Source organism: Oryctolagus cuniculus, chromosome 5 (genome assembly GCF_964237555.1).
Source record: "Oryctolagus cuniculus chromosome 5, mOryCun1.1, whole genome shotgun sequence".
In the NCBI taxonomy this organism is placed as follows: Eukaryota; Metazoa; Chordata; class Mammalia; order Lagomorpha; family Leporidae; genus Oryctolagus; species Oryctolagus cuniculus.
Genome location: NC_091436.1, coordinates 145,428,673 through 145,451,198, shown reverse-complemented (window position 1 = coordinate 145,451,198; position 22,526 = coordinate 145,428,673). Strand labels below are relative to the sequence as shown.

Sequence of the window (22,526 nt, the reverse complement as noted above, 5' to 3'; positions counted from 1 at the left end):
GGCAGCAGGCCCCAGAAGCAAACAAAAGAAGAGAGGGGTAGAAAGAGCTGGTGCTGTGGTGCAACAGGTTAATGCCCTGGCCTGCAAGTGCCTGTATCCCATCCGGTCACTGGTTTGAGTCCTGGCTGTTTCACTTTTTTTTTTTTTTTTTTAAGATTTATTTATTTATTTGAAAGAATGACAGAGAGGCAGAGAGAGGGAGAGAGAGAGAGATTATTTTCCATCCACTGGTTCACACCCCAAATGGCCACAAAGGCTGGAGCTGGACCAATTTTGCTGGAGCAGCTGGGACTTGAACCAGTGCAAGCACTGCAGGAGGCAGCTTTATGGGCTCCGCCACAGCACGGGCCCCTGCTCCACTTCTGATCCAGCTCTCTGCTGCGGCCTGGGAAAGCAGAAGATGGCCCAAGTCCTTGGGCCCCTGCACCCCTGTGGGAGACCCGGAAGAGGCTCCTGGCTTCGGATCAGCTCAGCTCCTGCCGTTTCAGCCACTGGGGGTTGTGAACCAGCTAATGGAAGACCTCTCTCTCTGCCTCCCAGAACTCTTTCAACTAAATAAATAAATCTTATAAAAAAATGACAGGATTTCTTATGTTTTGGTTAGGGGCACAAAAAGGTACAGAGAAGATCCAAAGCATATGTCTAAGAGTCCATTCCAGGCAAATGTAATTAAAATGAGAGAGAGAGAGAGGGAGAGAGACTACTTGGTCTGCATTTACTGGTGTATAAATATGTGGATTTATTTACGCCCCTGGCGGTGTGAACCTTAAGGGCGTTCTCGCTCGCGGCATCTTACGAGCGATGAGGTCCCTCCGTGGCGAGTCTTCCCCAGCACGAGCTCTGGGACACAAGTAGCCCCCTCCACCCCTGTCCCACACGTCGGCAGCGACTCCGGGGGGCTCCCAAGGGTCCTCCCCTCAGCCGCCCCCTCCCGGCCCAGGGCCGCTCCGCGTCCTTTCCGGGAACGACCCGCCGAGACAATAAACACGCAGGCCCCCTAGCGTCCTCCCGTTCCCGCCGGCTCGCCGCCCGTCGCCGCAGCCGCGGCCGCGGCGGGCCGGCCCTCGGGTGACAGCGCCAGGAGCTCGCCCTCGCCCGCGGCCGGAGCCCCCTCGCGCCCCGCCCCGGCTTCCCGCGGAGGCGCCCGCGCCGCCCCGCCCCGCCCCGCCCCGCCGCCGCGCGCCCGCCAACTCCGGCTCGCCGCCCTGATTGGCCGCCGCATTCCCGCTCTCCTTCCCGAACCGCCATTTTGAAAGTCTTGTTGATTCGGGGAAGCGGAGCGGGCGGCGCGAGCGTCACGCCAGACCGCGGCCCGCACGCCTTCGCCTCACTGTGGGCCTCCGGAGCCTCCCGGAGCCTCCTTGTAGCTCGCGCGCCAGGCCCGCGGCGGCCGGGACCCCGCGGTGAGGGCCGCGGCGGGGGACGGGAGGCCGAGGCCGACGGGGGAGGGACGCGGCCATCGGGACGGCGGCCTGGGGCGGGGGAGGGGACGCGGGGCGGGTGGCGGGCGGCTCGGGCCGGAGGCGGCGCAGGCCGCGCGGCGGGCGGGCGGGCTGCTCGGGTTCCCGCCTCGGGGAGTCCCCGGACGGCGGGCGGGAAGTCGCCCCCGGGCACGGAGCGCCGCGGTCCCGGCCGCGAAAGGAGACCCCACCCCCGGGCTGGCGGTGGCCGCCCGGTCCTCGCGGCTGGAGCCAGAGGACCGAGACGGCCGACCTGTGCCCGCCCGCAGGTCCTCAGTATGTCTTCGTCGGCTCCCGCTGCGGAGGGAGAGGGCACCACCGCCCAGCCCGCGTCCGAGAAGGAGCCCGACATGCCCGGCCCGAGAGAGGAGAGCGAGGAGGAGGACGAAGACGACGAAGAGGAGGATGAAGAGGAGGAGAAAGGTGGCTATGGCTTTTGCAGACCCAAGTGCTGGTTTCCGTTTTTGGCCCCCTTCCCTAGGAAGCAGTTGTCTTTGCTGTTCTGGACCTCGGGAACGATGAACTGGAGTGATTTTTTTTTTCCAGCCAGGGTGCATGCGAAGTCGGTTTTTGTGTGGAGCAGCGGCGTAGTTGGCTTTAGGACTTGGCGGGTTTTGACACGTTGGAGTCGTGTAAATGGTTCTCAGTGGTTAGGCGCGCGTTTGGACGTGCGTAGCGCACTTCTCGGCCGCTCGGCTCCTCGCGCGGTTTGACAAGTTTGCGAGGCTCCGGGTCGGTGTCTTTGCGCTCCCCTTTCTGAGGACTCTTGCAGTTTGGCTGATGGCGTTGCACGTGTGTCTTTGGCCTGTTGCGCTTACTCCGAGGTCTCGTTCGGCCGCTCGTTTAGACTTGAGAAGCTATGCATGTTGGTCCTGGAAGAAAGATGTTAAACTCTTGTTTATTGCTGAACTTGCAGCTCGGTTCCTTTGTGGCCAGCAGCGAAAGCTGTTGCTACTCGAGAAAGTTAAACAAGAAACGAGTGCACTCTGAAAGGAAGTTAAAAATGAACCCAGAGCTGTCTCGGTTTTGGTGCTGAGTCTGCAGCCCCGGGGAGCGATGTTAACCACGGCGTCACTGGAGGCCCAGAGGAAGGAATTGTGTCCGCTTATCCAAGGTGCTGGCTGCCGTGCCTCTTGCTGATGTTGCCAGCTGTAGAAATCCGAGTTCTTTGCTGTTAGCCCGGTGTAGGGTGTGTTTTATTTTTTTATTATTATTTTTTTTTAATGGCTGCAGCTCACCCCAACTTGGGAAGAGGTTGTGTTCTCTTCCCAAAGCCAGGTTTAACTGTCAGGGTCTTTGTAAACATAGTCCGTGGAACATTGAGTGGTAGGCCTTTTGTCTGTTTACAGTGGTGTGTGCCCTGAGAAAGGAGGCTGTTCATATTTAAGTACAGCACGGCTTTTAATTATAACTTAGTGTGCCCTGTTGCTTAATAGTACAAATTATAAAGGAAATGCAAATTGGTTGCAGTATCTTGCTACTAGCTACTCTCTTAGCACTTTAATTTTTTTCTTTTCGGTTGGGGGACCAGAGCTGGGATGGTGAATTTTGTCAGGAAGAAAATTGGAGAAGGCAGATAAATACGAGTGGCCAACACAGAAGAGCTTGAGGCACTGGGGGTAGTTCACAGAACTCTGTGTTCTGTTGTAGGTGAATAAATTGTGCTGTATTTAAACAGGATTTTGTTAAGTTTATCCCGTAACCATTTTACAGTTATGTTTCATCTCATTTGAGATGTTTGTGGGACAACTAGAATTGTGAAAGTTTTATTATGCTTAGCCATGGGTGTTTAGTACTGAGGCATCTTGGAAGCAAGGCAGTGAAATTAATGAAGTCTGTTAAAGCTCAAATTGGCAGTGGTTGTGTGTGGAGTGGGAGGTTTGAGAGAAATGACTAGCAAAAGATGACTCGTGGGTTTCTTTGTCAATTTTGTGGCTGGTATTACTGTTTTCTGCAACAAAATTCTTTCAGGTGGGCAAGTCTAGAGATGATTTCTGTTTGGGATGTGTTGAATTTGGGTGCCTGTAGGACATGAGGTGGAGCTGTTCAGGTGGCCCGCAGGCATATATTAGCTGATAGGAATCTAAGAGTGAAGCTCTGCCTGGAGGTAGACTAGGAAGTCCTTGGTTCCTGGATGACAATCAGAAGGAAGTGGATGGTTTAAATCCTAGAGAGGATGATGAGTGATAAATGGGGTTGCTTGTTCTTTTGTAGAGATTGCCCTTCATTCTGTACACCATTTGCAGTATACACCTGTTGGTATTTTCTCCTGACATTGTTTTTGTGCAAATCCTTACAACGCCAAAAATTACCTGTCCTTCAAAGCCAGCACCAGTGTTTTGATCCTTTTTCACTAGTCTACAAATAACATCAAATCAGAACTTTCATTTGTTTCTTACGGTGTTTTTTCATCTTTACATTAGAGTATAATATCTGTCTCATTTTCCAAGTTGATGAGATCTTTTTCAAAAGTGTCTTAATTACCCCTTCCTAATTTCAAATGCTTCTTTGTACAAAACAGGCATCTTCTTATGAATGAGAGGATCTTCAGCAGTATGCCTATGGGAGTCTTATTTATCTAACTTTGTTTCCTTTTAAAAAACATTTTATTTGGCCGGCGCCGCGGCTCACTAGGCTAATCCTCCGCCTTGCGGCGCTGGCACACCGGGTTCTAGTCCTGGTCAGGGCGCCGGATTCTGTCCCGGTTGCCCCTCTTCCAGGCCAGCTCTCTGCTGTGGCCCGGGAGTGCAGTGGAGGATGGCCCAAGTGCTTGGGCCCTGCACCCCATGGGAGACCAGGAGAAGCACCTGGCTCCTGCCATCGGATCAGCGCAGTGTGCCGGCCGCGGCGGCCATTGGAGGGTGAACCAACAGCAAAGGAAGACCTTTCTCTCTGTCTGTCTCTCTCACTGTCCACTCTGCCTGTCAAAAAGAAAATTTTATTTGCTTGAAAATCTGAGACTAAGATCTCCCTTCTGCTGGTTCACTCTCTAAGTACCCACAACAGTCAGGGCTGTGCCAGGCCTAAGCCAGGAACCTGAAACTGCAACTGGTTCTCCCACACGGGTGACAGGGACCCAACTACAAGAAGCATCACCTGCTGCCTCTCAGAGTGTACATTAGCAGGAAACTGGACTTGGTAGTGGAGCTGGGCCTTGAATCCTTGAACTGTGATAAGAACTGCAGGCATTCCAAGCAACATCTTTATTGTCACACCAGACACTTTCCTCTGAGTTTATTTCAGTCAATAGATAAATGATTTTTGATAAATCAAGCTTAATATTTTTAATTTTACAGTAGCATGTTTAAGTAGCCTGACAGTTTAACTTTTCAGAGTGATATAACAATCATTACAAAAATTACTTACTAAATCACAAAGTAATGCCATCCTATTGATCACAGTAGATGTAAACTTGCAGAATTTTGTCTTACTCAGTAACTCCAGTCTGTTTTGCCTGGATTTCCTTGTTTTTGTCTCTTATCAGCATACTAAATTAGAACTAATCTGTTTATTTTTTGAAGCTTTTATACTGCAGCTGAAACTTGCTGTTTCTGATATATAGCAAGCTGTGAAACACAATAGAAGTAGGTCTAAATTTATACACTTAGTGATAATTTTTCACAGATAAAGGGATGAGGCTTTGTCCCTTCTTAATCATTGTAGTTATATAAATGTTTATGTTCTGATTTTTTTAAACAGTCCCTGTGAGTTGCCAGATAAAGTGAAATGTTACACTAAAAAAAAACTTGATTTGCTTAACAAGTGATTTCATTTTTATGTTAGCTTCTCGAACCTGCTCAGGAAAAGAGGAAGGTACTAGGTTTGGGGGATGTTTTTTCTACACTGTTATTCAATCAAGTTAATATGTTTTTTAAGCCTTGTGTTATTTAAGAAATATTAACTTAATTTCTAGAAAAGAGTCTCATCGTGGAAGGCAAGAGGGAAAAGAAGAAAGTAGAGAGGTTGACAATGCAAGTCTCTTCCTTACAAAGGGAGCCATTTACAATTGCACAAGGTAAGTTTATTCTGTGTTCCTTCTGTTTTATGGCAAAAATGCCTAAATGTACATGAATAATAGTTAGCAGTGCTTAGTGGGTTATGTGTTTAGTAAGTATAATTTTACTTGCCCAGTTAGAATAAAGTTATATAAATTATGCTATAAAAGTAATTTTCATTAAATTAGGTTAGTAGATATAGTAATAATTTATAATGAGTATTTGATTGCAGTATTTTTTTCCCTAGGAAAGGGGCAGAAACTTTGTGAAATTGAAAGGATACATTTCTTTCTGAGTAAGAAGAAAACAGATGAACTTAGAAATCTACACAAGCTGCTTTACAATAGACCAGGCACAGTAAGACCTTTTTTTATTTATTTAGCCTACTTTATATTTGCATATTAAAATACTTTACAATAGAAGCATAAATTAATTCTGTAACAGATGAGGAAACTGCAACATACTTGTTAAATGACTTATTATAGACACATAACTGAATGTTAGCAATTATGATTGTAATAGCTATGTCTGTACTGTAGTTGTTACTCCAAGTGAAAATTTTGAACTATGAAATCCAAACTGATGGTTTTGAACTTCCAAGGTGTGAGAAGAAATTTATGTTTTGGATATTCTGGCTATTCAGAATAAATTATTGTCTAGATATCTTTTTTAAGATTTATTTATTTGAGAGTCACAGAGAAGGAGAGACAGAGATCTCCATCCATGGGTTCATTCCCCAGGTGATTGTAATGGCTGGGACTGGGTCAGGCCAAAACCAGGAGCTTCTTCCAGATCTCCCACGTAGGTAGCAGGGGCCCAAGCATTTGGGCTACCATCTGCTTTCCCAGACACATTAGCAGGGAGCTGGGTTGAAAATGGAGCACCTGGGGGGCTGGCGCTGTGGCTCAGCGGGTTAACGCCCTGGCCTGAAGCACCGGCATCCCATATGGGCACTGGTTCTAGTCCTCGTTGCTCCACTTCCAATCCAGCTCTCTGCTATGCCCTGGGAAAGCAGTAGAAGATGGCCCAAGTCCTTGGGCCCCTGAACCCATGTGGAAGACCCGGAAGAAACTCCTGGCTCCTGACTTCGGATCAGCACAGCTCCGGCTGTTGCGGCCATCTGGGAAGGATGGAAGATCTCTCTTTCTTTCTCTCTCTCTCTCTCTCTCTCTGCCTCTCTCTCTGTGTGTGTAACTCTGACTTTCAAAGAAATAAATAAATCTTTAAAAAAAAGAAAGAAAAGAAAAGAAAATGGAGCATCTGCGACTTGAACCAGTACCCATTTGGTATACTGGTGTTGTAGGTGGCGGCTTTACCTGCTACACCACAACGCTGGCACCTGTCTTATATTTTCGATAGCAAATTTGAAATATATTAGGTGGTTATTCTTTGCCAAAATACTGATTATGCTGTACCTATAGTTTAATATTCTATATAATTAAAGGAACTTTGGATTGTACAAGAGTAAAATAAAGTTTGATGTTATTAGAATTAAATGTGTTGGACTGGTATTGTGTTTATTTTTTTAAAGATTTATTTATTTGAAAGGCAGAGTTCAGAGAGGCAGAGGCAGAGAGAGAGAGAGATGATTTTCCTTCATTGGTTCAACTCCCCAGTTTGCCAAAACGGCTGGAGCTGTGCCAGTCTGAAGCCAGGAGCTTCCTCTGGGTTTCCGATGTGGGTGCACAGGTCCAAGCACTTGGACCATCTTCTGCTTTCCCAGCCCATAACAGAGAGCGGGATCGGAAGTGAGCAGCCACGACTTGAACTGGCATCCTGTGGATGCCAGCACTGTAGGCGGCAGCTTTACCTGCTACGCCACAGCGCCTGGCCCAGGGCTGATGTTACAGCAAGTAGGGCTACTGCCTATAACACCGTAATCCCATATGGGTGCCAGGTTGAGTCCCTGCTCTTCCACTTCCAATCCAGCTGTCTGCTAATGCATTTGGGAAGTCAGTAGAAGACAGTCCAAGTATTTGGACCCCTGTACCCATGTAGGAGACCCAGAAGCAGCTCCTGGAGCCATTGTGGCCATTTGGGGAGTGAACTGGCAGATGGAAGATTTCCCTGCCCCCACAACCCTGCCTTTCAAATAAAAATAAATTTAAAAAAATTCACAGATAGAAATTCATTCAGTCATTTTCTAAGAATTAAGTTTGTAGGCTGTTTATAATGTTAATATATTAGCAGAAAATATATTTTTCAACTTTGAACAAGAAATGTTGAAAAAATGTTGAATCAACCAATACTGTACCTTTAAAACATGAATAATGATGTTGGCTTTCAATTGGCTTAGAATATTTTCTTGTGTACATACATATTTTCTTATGTAGATAATAAACTTTTGCAGGTATCCTCATTAAAGAAGAATGTGGGTCAGTTTAGTGGTTTTCCATTTGAAAAAGGAAGTATTCAGTATAAAAAGAAGGAAGAAATGTTGAAAAAGTAAGTTATTTTTATGAATATCATTTTCATCAGTGTGCTTACTGTTTAAAAATGATCTGTTTTCAGTAGATTGCTGATTCTCTGCAGAGAGGTGTTTTTTTTTTGTTTTCCTTAGTTGTTTTCATCAACGTGAAAGGCACAGTGACAAAGATATTCCATCTGCTGGTTCACTCCCCAAATGCCCCTAGTAGCCGGGATGGACGAGGCTGAAGACAGGTGTCCCACATGGGTGGCAGGACCGAAGTGTTTGAGCTGTCATGTGCTGCCTCCCAGGATGCGTTAGCAGAAAGCTGTATTGGAAGCAGAGCAGCCAGCACTCAAATAGGCACTGATACGGGAAATTGGTATCTTAACCTGCTAAACCACAGTACTTGCCCTTAAATGACAAAATTTGAATTGTCTTCATAGCAGTTAACTTGAGATGTCCATTACTTTCCAATATTTTTTTTTTTTTTTTTTTTTTGGCCAGGCCGGTACTTCCTCCCGGTCTCCCATGTGGGTGCAGGGACCCAAGCACTTGGGCCATCCTCTGCTGCCTTCCGAGGCCGCAGCAGAGAGCTGGACTGGAAGAGGTGCAACTGGGACTAGAATCCGGAGTGCCAGCGCCGCAGGCGGGGAATTAACCAAATGAGCCATGGCGCCGGCCTCCAATAAATATTGACTCGCAAGATTATTGAAAACTTAAATTTTTATTTCTTAGAATAATAATACTAACAGGTTAATTATAGAGTCCAAAATTCAAAAAGCCTGAAAGGAATATAAAGAAAAATCTTTCCCATCTCTATCCCATCAGCCAATCTCTTCCTTTTTAAGCATTTCAGTTGTTTTGATGCTCATCATTTTGATAGAAGCAATGCCCTTCACAGTATAAGCAAGATGTATTAATTGTAGAGCTGCTTGTTTATTGAATGCCTTGTTTAACTACGACCTACAGGAATTACCAGGTACATGAATTTATAGTATTGGAAAGGTTTTTTTTAAAGATTTATTTTTTATTTATTTATTTGAAAGCCAGAGTTAGATAGAGTCTTCCATCCGCTGATTCACTCCACAAATGGCCACAGTGGCCAAGGCTGGGCCCAGCTGAAGCCAGGAGCCAGGGCTTCTTTTGGGTCTCTCGTGTGTGTGCAGGAGTTCAAGAACCTGGGCCATCCCCTGCTGCTTTCCCAGGCTTATTAGCAAGGAGCTGGAACAGAAGTGGAGCAGCTGGATCTCGAACTGGCATCCATATAGGATGCCGGCATCTCAGGTGGAGACTTAACCTGCTATGCCATAATGCTGGACTCTTGAAAAGTTTTAATTTTTTTTAATGAATTTAAGATTAATTATATACTGCCTTTTTTAAAAAAGATTTATTTATTTATTTGAAAGAGAGAGGGAGAGACAGAGATCTTGCATCTGGGGGTTCACTCCCCAGATGGCCACAAAAGCTATGGGTGTACATAGCTGAAGCCAGGAGCTTCTTCCAGGTCTCCCATGTGGGTAGAGAGCCCAAGGAGTTGGGTCATCTTGCTGCTTTTCCCAGGCCATTAGCAGGGAGCTGGATCAGAAGTAGAGCATCCAGGACATGAACCTGCACTCAGGGTATGCTGTCATTGCAGGATGTCGCTTTTACCTGCTACACCACAATGTTGGCCCCTACTTTTATATTGCTTATTTTAATGATTAAAATTTTTCCTTTGTATTTTTAACATTAGCATCCTAGCATTTCTAAATAAATACCAACAAACTAAACATTTCAAAAGGGGATTCGTATCCTGATTGTCAGACTTTAGGAAATCAGTTTGGAACAAGAGACATGTCATCTTACATTAAACCTAAAATGCCTAGCTAAGAAATAATCCCATTAATTAGTTATTCTTAATGATCATGTCTGGCTGTGCACTAGTCAGTTATTAAGAGTAGAATTCGGAGAAACATTGGCTGTTTTTAAATCATATAACTGATCGAATTTGATTGGCTGTTGTCTTTATTGTAGAGATTGTTTATAATCTAGATAATCACTGGTTTCTTTTGTTTCAGATTTAGAAATGCCATGTTAAAGAGCATCTGCGAGGTTCTTGATTTGGAGAGATCAGGTGTAAATAGTGAACTAGTGAAGAGGATCTTGAATTTCTTAATGCATCCGAAGCCTTCTGGCAAAGTAAGGATCTATTTTACTGTCTTTATTAACAAATCATTTATAGCCTCTACTTTCTCTTGACTATGAAATAGTCGTTTACTTGGTTGAGCAGTTGATATTCAGTACTGTGACCTATCTCAAGAATAGGCCTTCCATTGACATATTTAACAATTTTGTGACAGAAATAGTATAGAAGACCCTGGGATATGTTCCCTCATATTGGATAATAAAGGATATAAGGTTTTTTTTAAAGTAACTTGTGCCAGCCAGATCAGAAAATAAAAAGTAATCGTCCAGGATTATGTATCTGGAAGGCACCGGGAGGAGAGAAACAGGTTGGGTTAAGGATGAGGGCTTGGGCTTAGGGAAGAGTATTGTCTATAATCAGGGAAGACAAGATGGGGGTATATTAGAACTGGATAATTTCTTGGGTCTTGGACAACTAAGGTTATGAAAAAGTGACTTTATAGAAAGCTGATCCTTAACAAGTTTCCTGGATTAGGTTTCCAGTATTCATTCTCAGCACAGCACCCGGAGATGGACAGGAAAGTAAAATGGCCTTCTAATTTCCCACTCTGACATTGCTGACTAGAAATAGCTGTTGAGGTAATACTAATAGGACCCTGTGTTTTCAGTTTGTTTTAGGCCTGTCAGTGTGTTTTTATATCTTTCCTCATTTTGATAGGAGAGTAAGCATGAAGAGGTCCAGCAGGCCTAGCTGAAGGGAGTACCATCCCACAAGGGCAGAGAACACAGAAAATACCTCTTGGACTGTGTTTCTACCTGCCCTTGGTCCTGATCACAGCTTAATGGATTAGGACAGGAAAGGATGGCCAAGGTTTTACTTTTCTGTGCAGCAACAAACCCAAGGAGTATGATGATTTGGGGGATTTAAGATTGACTTGAAGGGCTGGAGCTGTGGTATGGTGGGTAAAGCTGCCGCCTGCAGCTCAGGCATCCCATATGGGCACCAATTTGAATCCTTGCTGCTCCACATCTGATTCAGTTAACCTGCTGATGTGCCTGGGAGAGCAGCAGGGGACAGCCCAAGTGGTTGGGCCCCTGAGCATACATGGGAGACCCTGAAGGAGCTCCTGGCTTCTGCCCGACCCAGCCCAGCCCTGGCCGTTTTGGTCATTTGGGGAGCAAGCTAGCAGATGGAGGATCTCTTCCCCACTCTGTCTCTCTTTAACTCTACCTTTCAAATAAATGAATTCAAAAATAAAAGATTGACTTGAAAGACAGGAGATTACCTTTATTTTCTCACTTTTGCTTTTTTAGGATTTCATAGAGCAAGTTAATCACTATTTCCTTAGAAGCAACTATTAAGTTGCCTATGTTATAAGGGATGTTTATGTGACTGGTCTTCAGAATATTAGTGAAAATTACATATTGTGAAAAACTGCATGATTTCAAAGATTTTTGGACCAAAATTTACCTTATAATTAAATTTTCACAAACTTTTTGGCTTATCTTGTATTCATTTTTACTCACTGACTCAGGACCCTGTTACCATTCTTTAAAAAATTAATTAGGACCATCTAATGTATTTAAAATTAAGAACAGTTTTTATTTTAAAAGGCCAGCAAGTCATTTGTTATGATATAGTACTTCAAAAAAATTAGAGGAGTAGCATTTTATATTTTTCACATGTCTTTAATGTTTGGCTCAAGAGAAGACAACTTGACTCTCATTTACTTCTGCATTCAAATGATACAGTGTATCATTTTGCTTAAAGCATCTTAAGAAAATTCAGTTTCATGCAGGTGTGTAGTTAGAAAAATACTTTAAAACTCTTTACAGATAATTGTGGGTTTTCTTTTGATGTAACACCAAATGGTAGTTTCTTAAAGATTATTTCTAAAATTTAATGTAGATGATAAAGCATGTTAATGAGCATGAATTTTTTACTTATGTATGGTTAACATATATTTATTTTGGAAACTATTGTTTCCGTGAATTATTCACATCTTGGCATTGTAACACAGGTTAACATTAAGTGCCTGAAAGCTACATTCAGGGGCAGGTGTTTTACCTAGTGGTTAAGATACCTTCATTCTCAGTCTTCAGAGTGCTATGGTTTAATTCTCAGCTTCCCAGCATACCACCTTCCTGCCAGTGCAAACCCTAGGTGGCAGCAGATGATGACTTAAGTAGTTGCATACCTACCACCCATGTGGGAGGCATGGATTGAGTTCCTGATTCCAGTTTCAGCCATTGCAGGCTTTCGGAGAAGTGAACCAGCAAATGGGAGATCTCTGGCTGGCTGCCCTGTCACATTCATTAATCTAAACATCTCATCAGAAAAATATTTAGATGACAAGAAGCTGTTAGGTTCATGATAGCAGATAAGCATTTTCTAAAATTCTGATTTCCATGTGAAATTGTGAGATTTCTCATGAGAGCATATCTGTCAAATACCTAAAGATGAATAGCCATGTTTGTCAGTGTTTAAACAAAAAATGGTGTTCCATAGAAACAGTTGCTAATTTAGCTCACAAATCATAATTGCGCAGATGTTTTTCCTTGAGAAAATAAAGGTATATAACCAAAGTGCTTTATTTATATTTCCCATCTGTCACATATATTTTAAAGATACGTACCCAAGGGTTGAGAGTTAATACAGCTAGTATTTACTGCTTCATCAAAGGCATTCTTAAGTGAAGCATGTTTTTGTTGTTGCTGCCGGTGTATTGTGAATAATAAAAGACTACTGCATTTTGTTACCTTGATTAGTACCTAGGTTCCAGTGGTTTTACCCATCTTTGCTTTTGTTCAGTTAGTGCAAAAGGCAACACAGTGAAAAGAGCAAATAAATGATCTGGTATATTTACAAAAATAGCTTTGACCTTATAGACTCCTCAGAAGTTCTCAGGAAACCCCAAGGTCCTTGAACCACACTTTGAGATTCACTGTTTTATCTGTTCCTATGAAATCTTAACATTCTGTTTTTCATGTTTGACCCTTTTGTAATCATTAATCTGTATAAAACTCAAACTCTTTGCTGTGCTATGCTGTGCTAAACCAGAGTCTTGTATCACTTAAGAAAAATGCTGTAAACGCATTACTTCTTCTCTTATAATTTTAAAATTAACGCAATTATCACTGCTATCCTATTGTATTTCTTCTTTTATTATTAATTGGGTTTTGTTCCCAGAAAGAGGTGAGGCCATTAACTCTAGATTCTAAGTAATAGATTTAGCTGTTTCAGAACCTGTACGCTTTTGTTTTTGAAGTCCCTTCTTTTTTTTTTTTTTTTTTTTTTTTGACAGGCAGAGTTAGTGAGAAAGACAGGTCTTCCTTCTTTTGGTTCACCCCCCAAATGGCCGCTATGGCCGGCGCGCTGCGCTGTTCCGAAGCCAGGAGCCAGGTGCTTCTTCCTGGTCTCCCATGCGGGTGCAGGGCCCAAGCACTTGGGCCATCCTCCACTGCCTTCCCGGGCCACAGCAGAGCGCTGGCCTGGAAGAGGAGCAACCAGGACAGAATCCTGCGCCCCAACCGGGACTAGAATCCTTGGTGCCAGTGCCACAGGTGGATTAGCCTAGTGAGCTGTGGCACCGGTCCCTTCTTTGTTTTTTTGAGTTGCATTGTCTTGATTAGTTGCTTGAGTAATTTAACATTAACATTGTTTCACTTCCCGGTATATAAAGGTACTTCAAAAAGTTCATAGAAATTGATTTAAAATTCTTTTGTTGCAAAAATCTACACATAGTTTTTCTTAATGTTCATTTTCTGTGAGTCTTGTGAAGGTCCATTGTATGCATGAATTTCACATTTTTTTGGCACCAGAATCAACTTACCTTTTAATTTCATTTTCCATTAACTTTTTGAAATACTGTCATAGATTTATTCAACAGCCATTCCAGTTACCATATTATTCATTGTATATATAGATTCTTTTTTTTTTTTTTTTTTTTTGAAGATTTTATTTATTTGAGAGGTAGAGTTATAGACAGAGCAAGAGACAGAGAGAAGGGTCTTCCATCCATTGCCTCACTCCCCAAATGGCCATAACTGCCAGAGCTGTGCAGATCCAAAGCCAGAAGCCAGGTGCTTCTTCCTGGTCTCCCATGTGGGTGCAGGGGCCTAAGGACTCTTCTGCCCTCCCAGTCCACAACAGAGAGCTGGATTGGAAGAGGAGCAGCCGGGACTTGAACCAGCGCCCTTATTAACTGCATCTGGTCCCTGAACTGAAATGGTGAAGGATTTTACTTTTTAAATACAGTTGAAATTTGGAGTATAAGAGTAACTTTTTTCTACAAACAATGTTATCAAAGAATTTATCTAAAATGGATTAGGGTCCTGGTAATAGTAATAATTAACATAGAGAGGGTATCTGTATATAGTCAAGGGTGTTTCTTACAGAGAAAGGCAGAGAGAGATCTCCTATCCATTTGTTGGGTCATTCTCCAGATGACTGCAATGGCCATGGCTGGGCCAGGTCAAAACCAGGAACTGGAAATACAGTCTGAGTCAGGCAGGAACCCAAGTACTTGAAGCTGGAATCTGGAGAAGAATCAGGACTTCAGCCTAGGCATTCTGGTTTTGTTAAATCGTGTGTCAAATGCCTGCCCCTGGGAAATGTCTGATTGGTCCCCTAGGTTAAAATTTCTGGAGTAACCAGAATGGCTGCTTTCTGGCATGGAAGAGTGGGTTGTCTGGGCAAGCTGAGGGTTATCCAGTGGTTGGTTTGTAGAGAGCCTGATGCATAGTACCTACTTGATGTTAATTTTTGTGTCAGGGGACAGACCCCTAGAAGACTGGAAGTTCCTGAGAGAGAATGAACTTGTGGGTTCTTCTAGTTTCATGGAAACTTGCCAAAGTTACCGCATACGTTATTGAAATGAATATAGACTGAATATGCCTTATCTAAAATATTTGGGGAACTGGCGTTGTATAGCAGGTACTGCTTCTGATCCAGATCTTGGCCAATGGCCTAGGAAAAAGTGGAAGATTGGCCGGCACCATGGCTCAATAAGCTAATCCTCTGCCTGCAGCGCCGGCACCCTGGATTCTAGTCCCAGTTGGGCACCGGATTCTGTCCTGGTTGCTCCTCTTCCAGGCCAGCGCTCTGCTGTGGCCCGAGAAGGCAGTGGAGGATGGCCCAAGTGCTTGGACCCTGCACCCGCATGGGAGACCAGGAGGAAGCACCTGGCTTCTGACTTCGGATCAGCGCAGTGCACTGGCCATAGCAGCCATTGAGGGGTGAACCAGCGGAAAAAAGAAGACCTTTCTCTCTGTCTCTCTCTCTCACTATCCACTCTGCCTGTCAAAAAAAAAGTGGCAGATGGCTCAAGTGTTTGGGCCTCTGCTACTCACCTGAGAGCCTCAGAAGAAGCTCCTGACTCCTGGCCTCGGCCTGGCCCAGTGCTATCTGTTAGCAGTCATCTGGGGAAACAAACCAGTGGATGAAAGATTTTTTTTTTTTTCTTAATTTGACAGGTAGAGTTATAGACAGAGAGAGAAAGGTGTTCCTTCCGTTGGTTCACTCCCCAAATGGCTGCCACGACCGGCGCTGTGCCGATCCGAAGTCAGGAGCCAGGTGCTTCCTCCGGGTCCTCCACGTGGGTGCAGGGGCCCAAGGACCTGGGTCATCCTCCACTGCCCTCCTGGGCCACAGCAGAGAGCTGGACTGGAAAAGGAGCAACCGGGACTAGAACTGGCATCCCATATGTGCGCCGTAGGCAGAGGATTAACCTACTGCGCCACAGCGCCAGCCCCTGGATGGAAGATCTTACCGTCTCTCTAACTCAGACTTTCAAAATAAATAAATCTTTAAAAAAAATAAAGCTTAGGACCGGAAGTGCTTTCAGGTTTTGGGATTTTTTTTGAATATTTGTGTATACATTAATCATAGTGAGAGATCTTGGAGTTGGGATGCAAGTCTAACCACAAAATTTACTTTCGTTTCATATGTATTTAAAATTTTTTTTAAAATTTATTTGAAAGGCAAAGTTACAGAGAGGGAGAAACAGATCTTTTATCTGCTAGTTCACTCTCCAAATGGTTAAAATGGCTAGGGCTAGGCCAGGTTGAACCCAGAAACCAAAACTTTCATCCAGGTCTCCCAAATGGATGCACTTGGGCCATCTAATGTTGCTTTTCCAGGTGCATTACCCGGGAGCTAGATTGGAAGTGGAGCAACCAGGACACAAATCAAGCACCCTTTTGGGATGTCAGTGTTATAAGTGGCAGGTTAACCTACTCTGACACAGCTTAGGCCCATCATACATATTTTAGACACATAACTTGAAGGACTTGATTTACTTGAAAAGTAGAAAAAGAGGAAGAGTCCTCTGTACGTGGTTCATTCCCCACATGTTTACAGCCAATTGCTAGGGCCAGGTTCAAGCCAGGAGCTGGGAACTCCATCCAGGCCTCCAACACGGGTGGCAGGGGCACAAGTGTTTGGCATTAACAGAGAGCTGGATCAGAAGCAGAGCAGCTGGGACGATAAAACATTTCCCTGTGAGATGTGGGTCTCTCAAGCAGTAGTCTAACTCACAGGACTACAAAGCCTGCCCCCTGAAGGTTATTTTATGCATTATTTTTTAGTGTGCCTACATGTGACCCATCATAGGAGGTCAGGTGTGGAATTTTTAAAAATATGTATGCATGTGAGAGGCAAAGTTAGAGTGGGGGCAGGGTGGGTCTTAAATCAGCAGGTTCATTCCACAAATGGTCCCAACAGCTGGAGCTGGGCAGCTCCAAAGCCAGGAGCTGCTTCCGGGTCTCCCAGGTATGGAATTTTAAGATTTATTTATTTGAAAAGCAGAGTTATAGAGAAGAAGAGATGACAGGCAGACATCCACTGGTTCATTCCCCAAATGGCTGCAACTGGCTGGAGAACCTCTTCCAGATCTCCCACATAGGTTCAGGCACCCAAGCACTTCAGACATCCTCTGCTGCCATCCCAGGCTATCAGCAGGGAGCTGGATGGAAAACAGAACACCAGGAATTGAACTGGTGCACATATGGGATGCCAGCATTTCAGGCAGCAGCTTTACCCACTATACCAGTGTTGACCCCCCTCCCCCAGGTATGGAATTTTTCACGTACAGTTTTCTTTTTTTTTTTTTTGACAGGCAGAGTAGACAGAGAGACAGACAGACAGAAAGGTCTTCCTTTGCCGTTGGTTCACCCTCCAATGGCCGCCGCCGCCAGTGCGCTGCGGCCGGCGCACTGCGCTGATCCGATGACAGGAGCCAGGTACTTCTCCTGGTCTCCCATGGGGTGCAGGGCCCAAGGACTTGGGCCATCCTCCACTGCACTCCCGGGCCACAGCAGAGAGCTGGCCTGGAAGAGGGGCAACCGGGACAGAATCCAGCGCCCCGACCGGGACTAGAACCTGGTGTGCCGGCGCCGCAAGGCAGAGGATTAGCCTAGTGAGCTGTGGCGCTGGCCTCGTTCAGTTTTCATTTGGTGCTCAAAAAATTGCAAGTTTGAAGGATTTGGGATTTCAGGTTTCTAGGTTAGGGATGCTGAACCTATACCTTCAGATTACATTATAGCATTTTACCATAATGTTTCTGTTTATTGCAGAAATTAACATAGATCAAATATAAAAGATAATCTTGGAAATAAATAGTATTTTCTCAGTGTATGTGTGTTTAGAACATTTAAGATTACGGTTTTCATTTTGAGAATTTAGCAAATAACTCTCCTAAATAAACATATATTAAGTTTGTTGGCTAATATAAAGTAATTTTCTTACATGATAAGCTTTTTTTGAAGGCATGGTTTAATTGAATGTCAGTAAAAGCATTGTCCCTATTTTGTGATTCTTAGTATCATAATTAACATGCCCAACATTTATTGGGTGTTCACAAGCTTCAGCAAGAATGTAATTATTGTTTTGTTGAAAGCAGAGGCCAGAGATAATATGAATATAAATTTACACTTGCAGCTCATTCACAAATTTGGGATGTTTAATTGGTGACGAGGTTTTTTTTGTAAGATTTATTTACTTTTTTATTTTAAGAATTATTTTATTTATTTGAAAGAGTTACGGAGAGAAGTAGAGCCAGAGAGAGGTCTTCTATTCTGCTGGTTCACTCCCCAAATGACCACAATGGCCGGAGCTGAGCTGATTCGGAGCCAGGAGCTTCTTTCAGGTCTCCCACATGAGTACAGTAGCCCAAGGACTTGGGCCATCTTCTACTACTTTCCCAGGCCATAGCAGAGAGCTGGATTGGAAAAGCAGCAGCTGAGACTTGAACTGGTGCCCACATGGGATGCTGGTGCTACAGGATAGGGCTTTAACCCGCTGTGCCACAGTGCCAGCCCCAAGATTTATTTACTTCTTGAAAGGCAGAGTTAGAGGAGGAGAGATCTGATCTGCTCTTTCACTCCCCAAATGGCCACAATATCCAGAGCTGGGCTGAGCTGAAGCCAGGAGCTTCTGAGTTTCCCACCTAGGTGGCAGGGGCCCAATCACTTGGGCCGTCTTCCTCTGCTTTCTGAGGTGCATTAGCAGGGAACTGGGTTGGAAGTAGAGCAGCCAGGACACAAACTGAGGATGCTAACATCAAAAGCAATGGCTTAACCCATTATGCCACAATGCAGGCCCTCCTCTTTTTTTTTTTTTTTTTTTTTTAGATCTTTATTTATTTATTTGAAAGACAGTGAGAGAAATCTTCCATCTGCTGTCACTCCCCAAATGGCTACAGTGGCCAGAGCTGGGCTGATCCAAAGCCAGGAGCTTCTTCCAGGTCTCCCATGTGGGTGCAGGGCCCAAGGACTTGGGCCATTTTCTAATGCTTTCTCAGGCCATAGCAGAGAGCTGAATCAGAAGTGGAGAAGGGGCCAGCACTGTGGTGTAGTGGGTAAAGCTTGGACCCCTGCATCCATGTGGGAGACCCGGAAGAAACTCCTGGCTTCAGGTAGGCACAGTTCCAACTGTTGTGACCAGTTTGGGAGTGAACCACCTCTTTCTGCCTCTCCTTCTCTCTCTCTGTAACTCTTTCAAATAAATAAATAAATAAATCTTTAAAAAAAAAAAAAAAAAGGAGCACCCGGGACTCGAACCTGTGCCCATGTGGAATGTGGCACTGTAGATGGCATCTTAACCCATTACACCACAGTACCAGCTCCCCCCTCCACTATAGGGAGCCCTTTAAAGCAAGGTGCACGTCTGGCAGTGATAATTTTAATGCTTATGTCTTAATAGCGTGTAAATAATTGGCTGAGCTTAACACAGGATCCTGGGATGTGGTTGCATATTAGAACCTAGGATTCATACTTCTCTCAGTATTTCTGAAGAACCTTACTAGTGTTTAGAACACAGATAAGAGTATTGATCTCAGTTTTCAGTTAACCTGACACATGAAGTGTGCAGGTGTAAAGGTGCTAAGCTTGTAAATGGGATTTCTTGAGAGCATTTAAATTGAAAAACAGTTCCAAAAACTCTTAAATTTGTAATATTGTTGATTCATTATTTCAAATTTTTGTACACAGCCGTTGCCAAAGTCTAAAAAGACTTCTAGTAAAGGCAGTAAGAAGGAACGCAACAGTTCTGGAACAACAAGGAAAGCGAAGCGAACCAAATATCCTGAAATTCTGTCAGATGAGTCTAGTAGTGATGAAGACGAAAAGAAAAACAAGGAAGAGTCTTCAGAGGATGAAGATAAAGAAAGTGAAGAGGAGGTAAATTGTTAAATCTATGCTTAAATCATTTTCATGGAGAGAGCTGAATATTCTTGCTATAGTAGGACAGCCAGAAAACAGTTCCATATTGCCTTTTTTTTTTTTTTAACATTTTTGTTCTCTCTGTGTCTCTCTCTCACTAACTCTGCCTGTCCAAAAAAAAAATTTTTTTTTTTTTTTTTTGGTTATTTGAAAGAGCTACAGAGATGGAGAGGGGGAGACAGAATCTTCTATCTACTGGTTCATTCCCTTATGCCCACAACAGCTAGGGCTGCACCAGTCCAAAGTCAGGAGCCTGGAACTCCATTGGGTCTCCCACATGGGTGACAGGGACCCAAGTACTCACATGGGACCAGAGTCACAGGTGGTTTAACCTGCTGTGCCACAATGCTGGACCCCGCATTGGCTGCTTTTAGTTGTGAAGATGCAGAAATAGTTAAATATAAACTCATCTCTTCCTTAAGGAACTTTGAGTTTCATTGCCATGCCGCAATGTAAGAGGTGGAAAAAGGTAAAAGTTGGCGTGGAATGGATTTTGAGTCCTTGAGCTGGATCTAGAAGTCCAGATTTTCACCAAGTGGAAGGAATTGGTATCCTGAACATAGGAACACATTCTTTGTAGTTTATTAATACTTTATAGTATAAAGTGGACCATTTTATTCTTTGTAGCCAAAGAAACCCCAGGAGGCTTAATGATCAGCATGTGTTTTCTTTTATTTTTAAATTTATTTTATTTATTTGAAAGAGAGAGGTAGAGACAGAGAGGTCTTCCAATGGCTGGTTCACTCCCCTAGATGGCCATAACAGCCGGATCTGTGCTGATCCGAAGCCAGGCGCTTCTTCCCAGATCTCCCACGTGGGTGCAGGGGCCCAAGGACTTGGGCCATCTTCTGCTGCTTTCCCAGGCTATAGCAGAGAACTGAATTGGAAGAGGAGCAGCCGGGACTAGAACTGGTGCCCATATGGGATGCTGGCACTTCAAGCCAGGGCTTTAACCCACTGTGCCACAGCTCCAACCCCTACCATCATTTATTTTCAACCTATTGGGGATTATTTAATGAGGATAGTAGGGCTGGTGTTGGCAGAGTGGGTGGGAAAGCTGCTGCCTGTGACACAAGCATCTCATAGGAGTGCTTGTCTGTTCCACTTCTGATCCAGCTCTCTGCTGATGTGCCTGGGAAAGCAGGAACAGATGATCAGAGTGCTTGGGTCTCTGCCACCTTCATAGGAGACCTGGATTCAGTTTCAGACTCCTGGCTTTGGCCTGTCTTAGCCTCAACTGTTGAGGCAGTTGTGTAAAATCAGTGGATGAAAGATCTTTCCTTTATGTCTCCCTCCACCCCATAATTCTACCTTTCAAATAAATAAATACTTTTTTAAAAATAGAGTTTGAAGTTTGATCAGTGATAAGTCCTGTATCATTTAGGAATGCTTGCTTTTTTCTTGTTACTTAGGAGAAGTAGTAAAATGTTGAACCTTTAGCTTCCAAAGTAAAACTTAGTAAGTAAGAGAACTGACGAACAGTTCAAAGGGTTAACTTCACCATCTTTGGTGCCTGCCTGCCCTCCTTCCCTCCTTCCCTCTTTCCCTCCCTCCCTCCCTCCCTTCCTCCCTCCCTCCCTCTCTCTTTCTCTCTCTCTCTCTCTCTTCTCTCTCTTCTCTCTCTTTCTGGAAGCAGAGGCTAGACTTGATCCACCTCTGCTGTGTGTTTTCAGTCAAGCAGATCAAGGAGAGTGGTTTAGGAGATGAGTTCCTGCTGTAAATGGTGTTTCGGTAGACTCTTTAATTTCTTTTTGGTGCCTTCCTTTTAGGTCAGAACTTGCTCTACAAGTTTGGGCCGTGTCTCTTGTTTTATGTAGAAATTGGATTAATTAATGCCAGCTTGATATTTTGGACCAGATAATTCTTTGTTGTGGAGGGTACTCCAGCCCCCAGTTAAGACACAAGAAGAGTCTCTAAATGCTACCAAATGTTTTCTGGAAGAGAAATCCATCTCCATTGAGCACCACACAGTAGAGATGTAGAGAACTCTTTTTTATGTATTCAGTGTATATTTTTCTTGAGGTTCTTGAAAATTCACTTTTTTTGTTTTTGTTTTTATTTGAAAGGCGGACAGAGATCTTCTGTCTGCTGGTTCAATTCCCAAATGCCCATGTGCAACAGCCAAGGTTAGGCCAGGCTAAAGACAGGAATCAGAACTCAGTCCAGGTCTCCCAGATGGGTGGCAGGAACCCAGTTGCTTTGGCCATCAGTTTCTGTCTCTTAGGGAATGCATTAGCAGGAAGCTGGAGTTTAGCAGAACAGGAACTCAAACCCACATACTCTAATATTGGATGCAGCTGTCTAAAGTAGGGTCTTTTTTATTTATTTGGAAGAGTTACACAGAGAGTGGGAGAGCCAGAAAGAGAGGTCTTGCATTTGCTGGCTCATTCCCCAATTGGCCGCCACAAGCTGGAGCTGTGCCAATCTGAAGAAAGGAGCCAGGAGTGTCTTCCAGATCTCTACATTGGTGAAGGGGCCCAAGGACCTTCCACTGCTTTCCCAGGCCACAGCAGAGAGCTGGATTGGAAGTGGAGCAGCTGGGACTCAAACCAGCGCCTATATAGGATGCCGGCACTGCAGGCAGTGCTTAACCCACTGCTGTGCAGCGTCAGCCCCTAAAGTAGGGTCTTAACTGTTGTGCCACAAATGCCTGCTTCTCATGCTTGTTTTAATGTCAAATTTCATAAAGACTTCTGTAAAGTGAAGTGTAAAATGCTTCATAATTAAGAAAAATGGTTACAAATATAGCAGATGACTATCTGTATTTCTCACAATAAAAAATCTATATATATTTTTTTGACAGGCAGAGTTAGTGAG

At 44.2% G+C, this 22,526-nt stretch overlaps 1 protein-coding gene across 2 annotated transcripts in view; it reads left to right on the top strand.

Moving 5' to 3' along the window:
* Positions 1–1,215: 1,215 nt before the first annotated feature.
* DEK (DEK proto-oncogene) overlaps positions 1,216–22,526 on the top strand; it is a 42,395-nt gene continuing 21,084 nt past the window's right edge. Inside the window, exons 1-7 of one of the 2 annotated variants that reach the window (XM_051832581.2) lie at positions 1,216–1,403; positions 1,730–1,883; positions 5,374–5,475; positions 5,703–5,812; positions 7,806–7,900; positions 9,923–10,043; positions 19,479–19,667. In XM_051832581.2, the coding sequence (XP_051688541.1) occupies positions 1,739–1,883; positions 5,374–5,475; positions 5,703–5,812; positions 7,806–7,900; positions 9,923–10,043; positions 19,479–19,667 (762 nt within the window). In that variant the 5' untranslated portion in view covers positions 1,216–1,403; positions 1,730–1,738. The remainder of the gene's footprint in view (positions 1,404–1,729; positions 1,884–5,373; positions 5,476–5,702; positions 5,813–7,805; positions 7,901–9,922; positions 10,044–19,478; positions 19,668–22,526) is intronic. The other variant, XM_051832582.2, reaches the window with a different exon arrangement.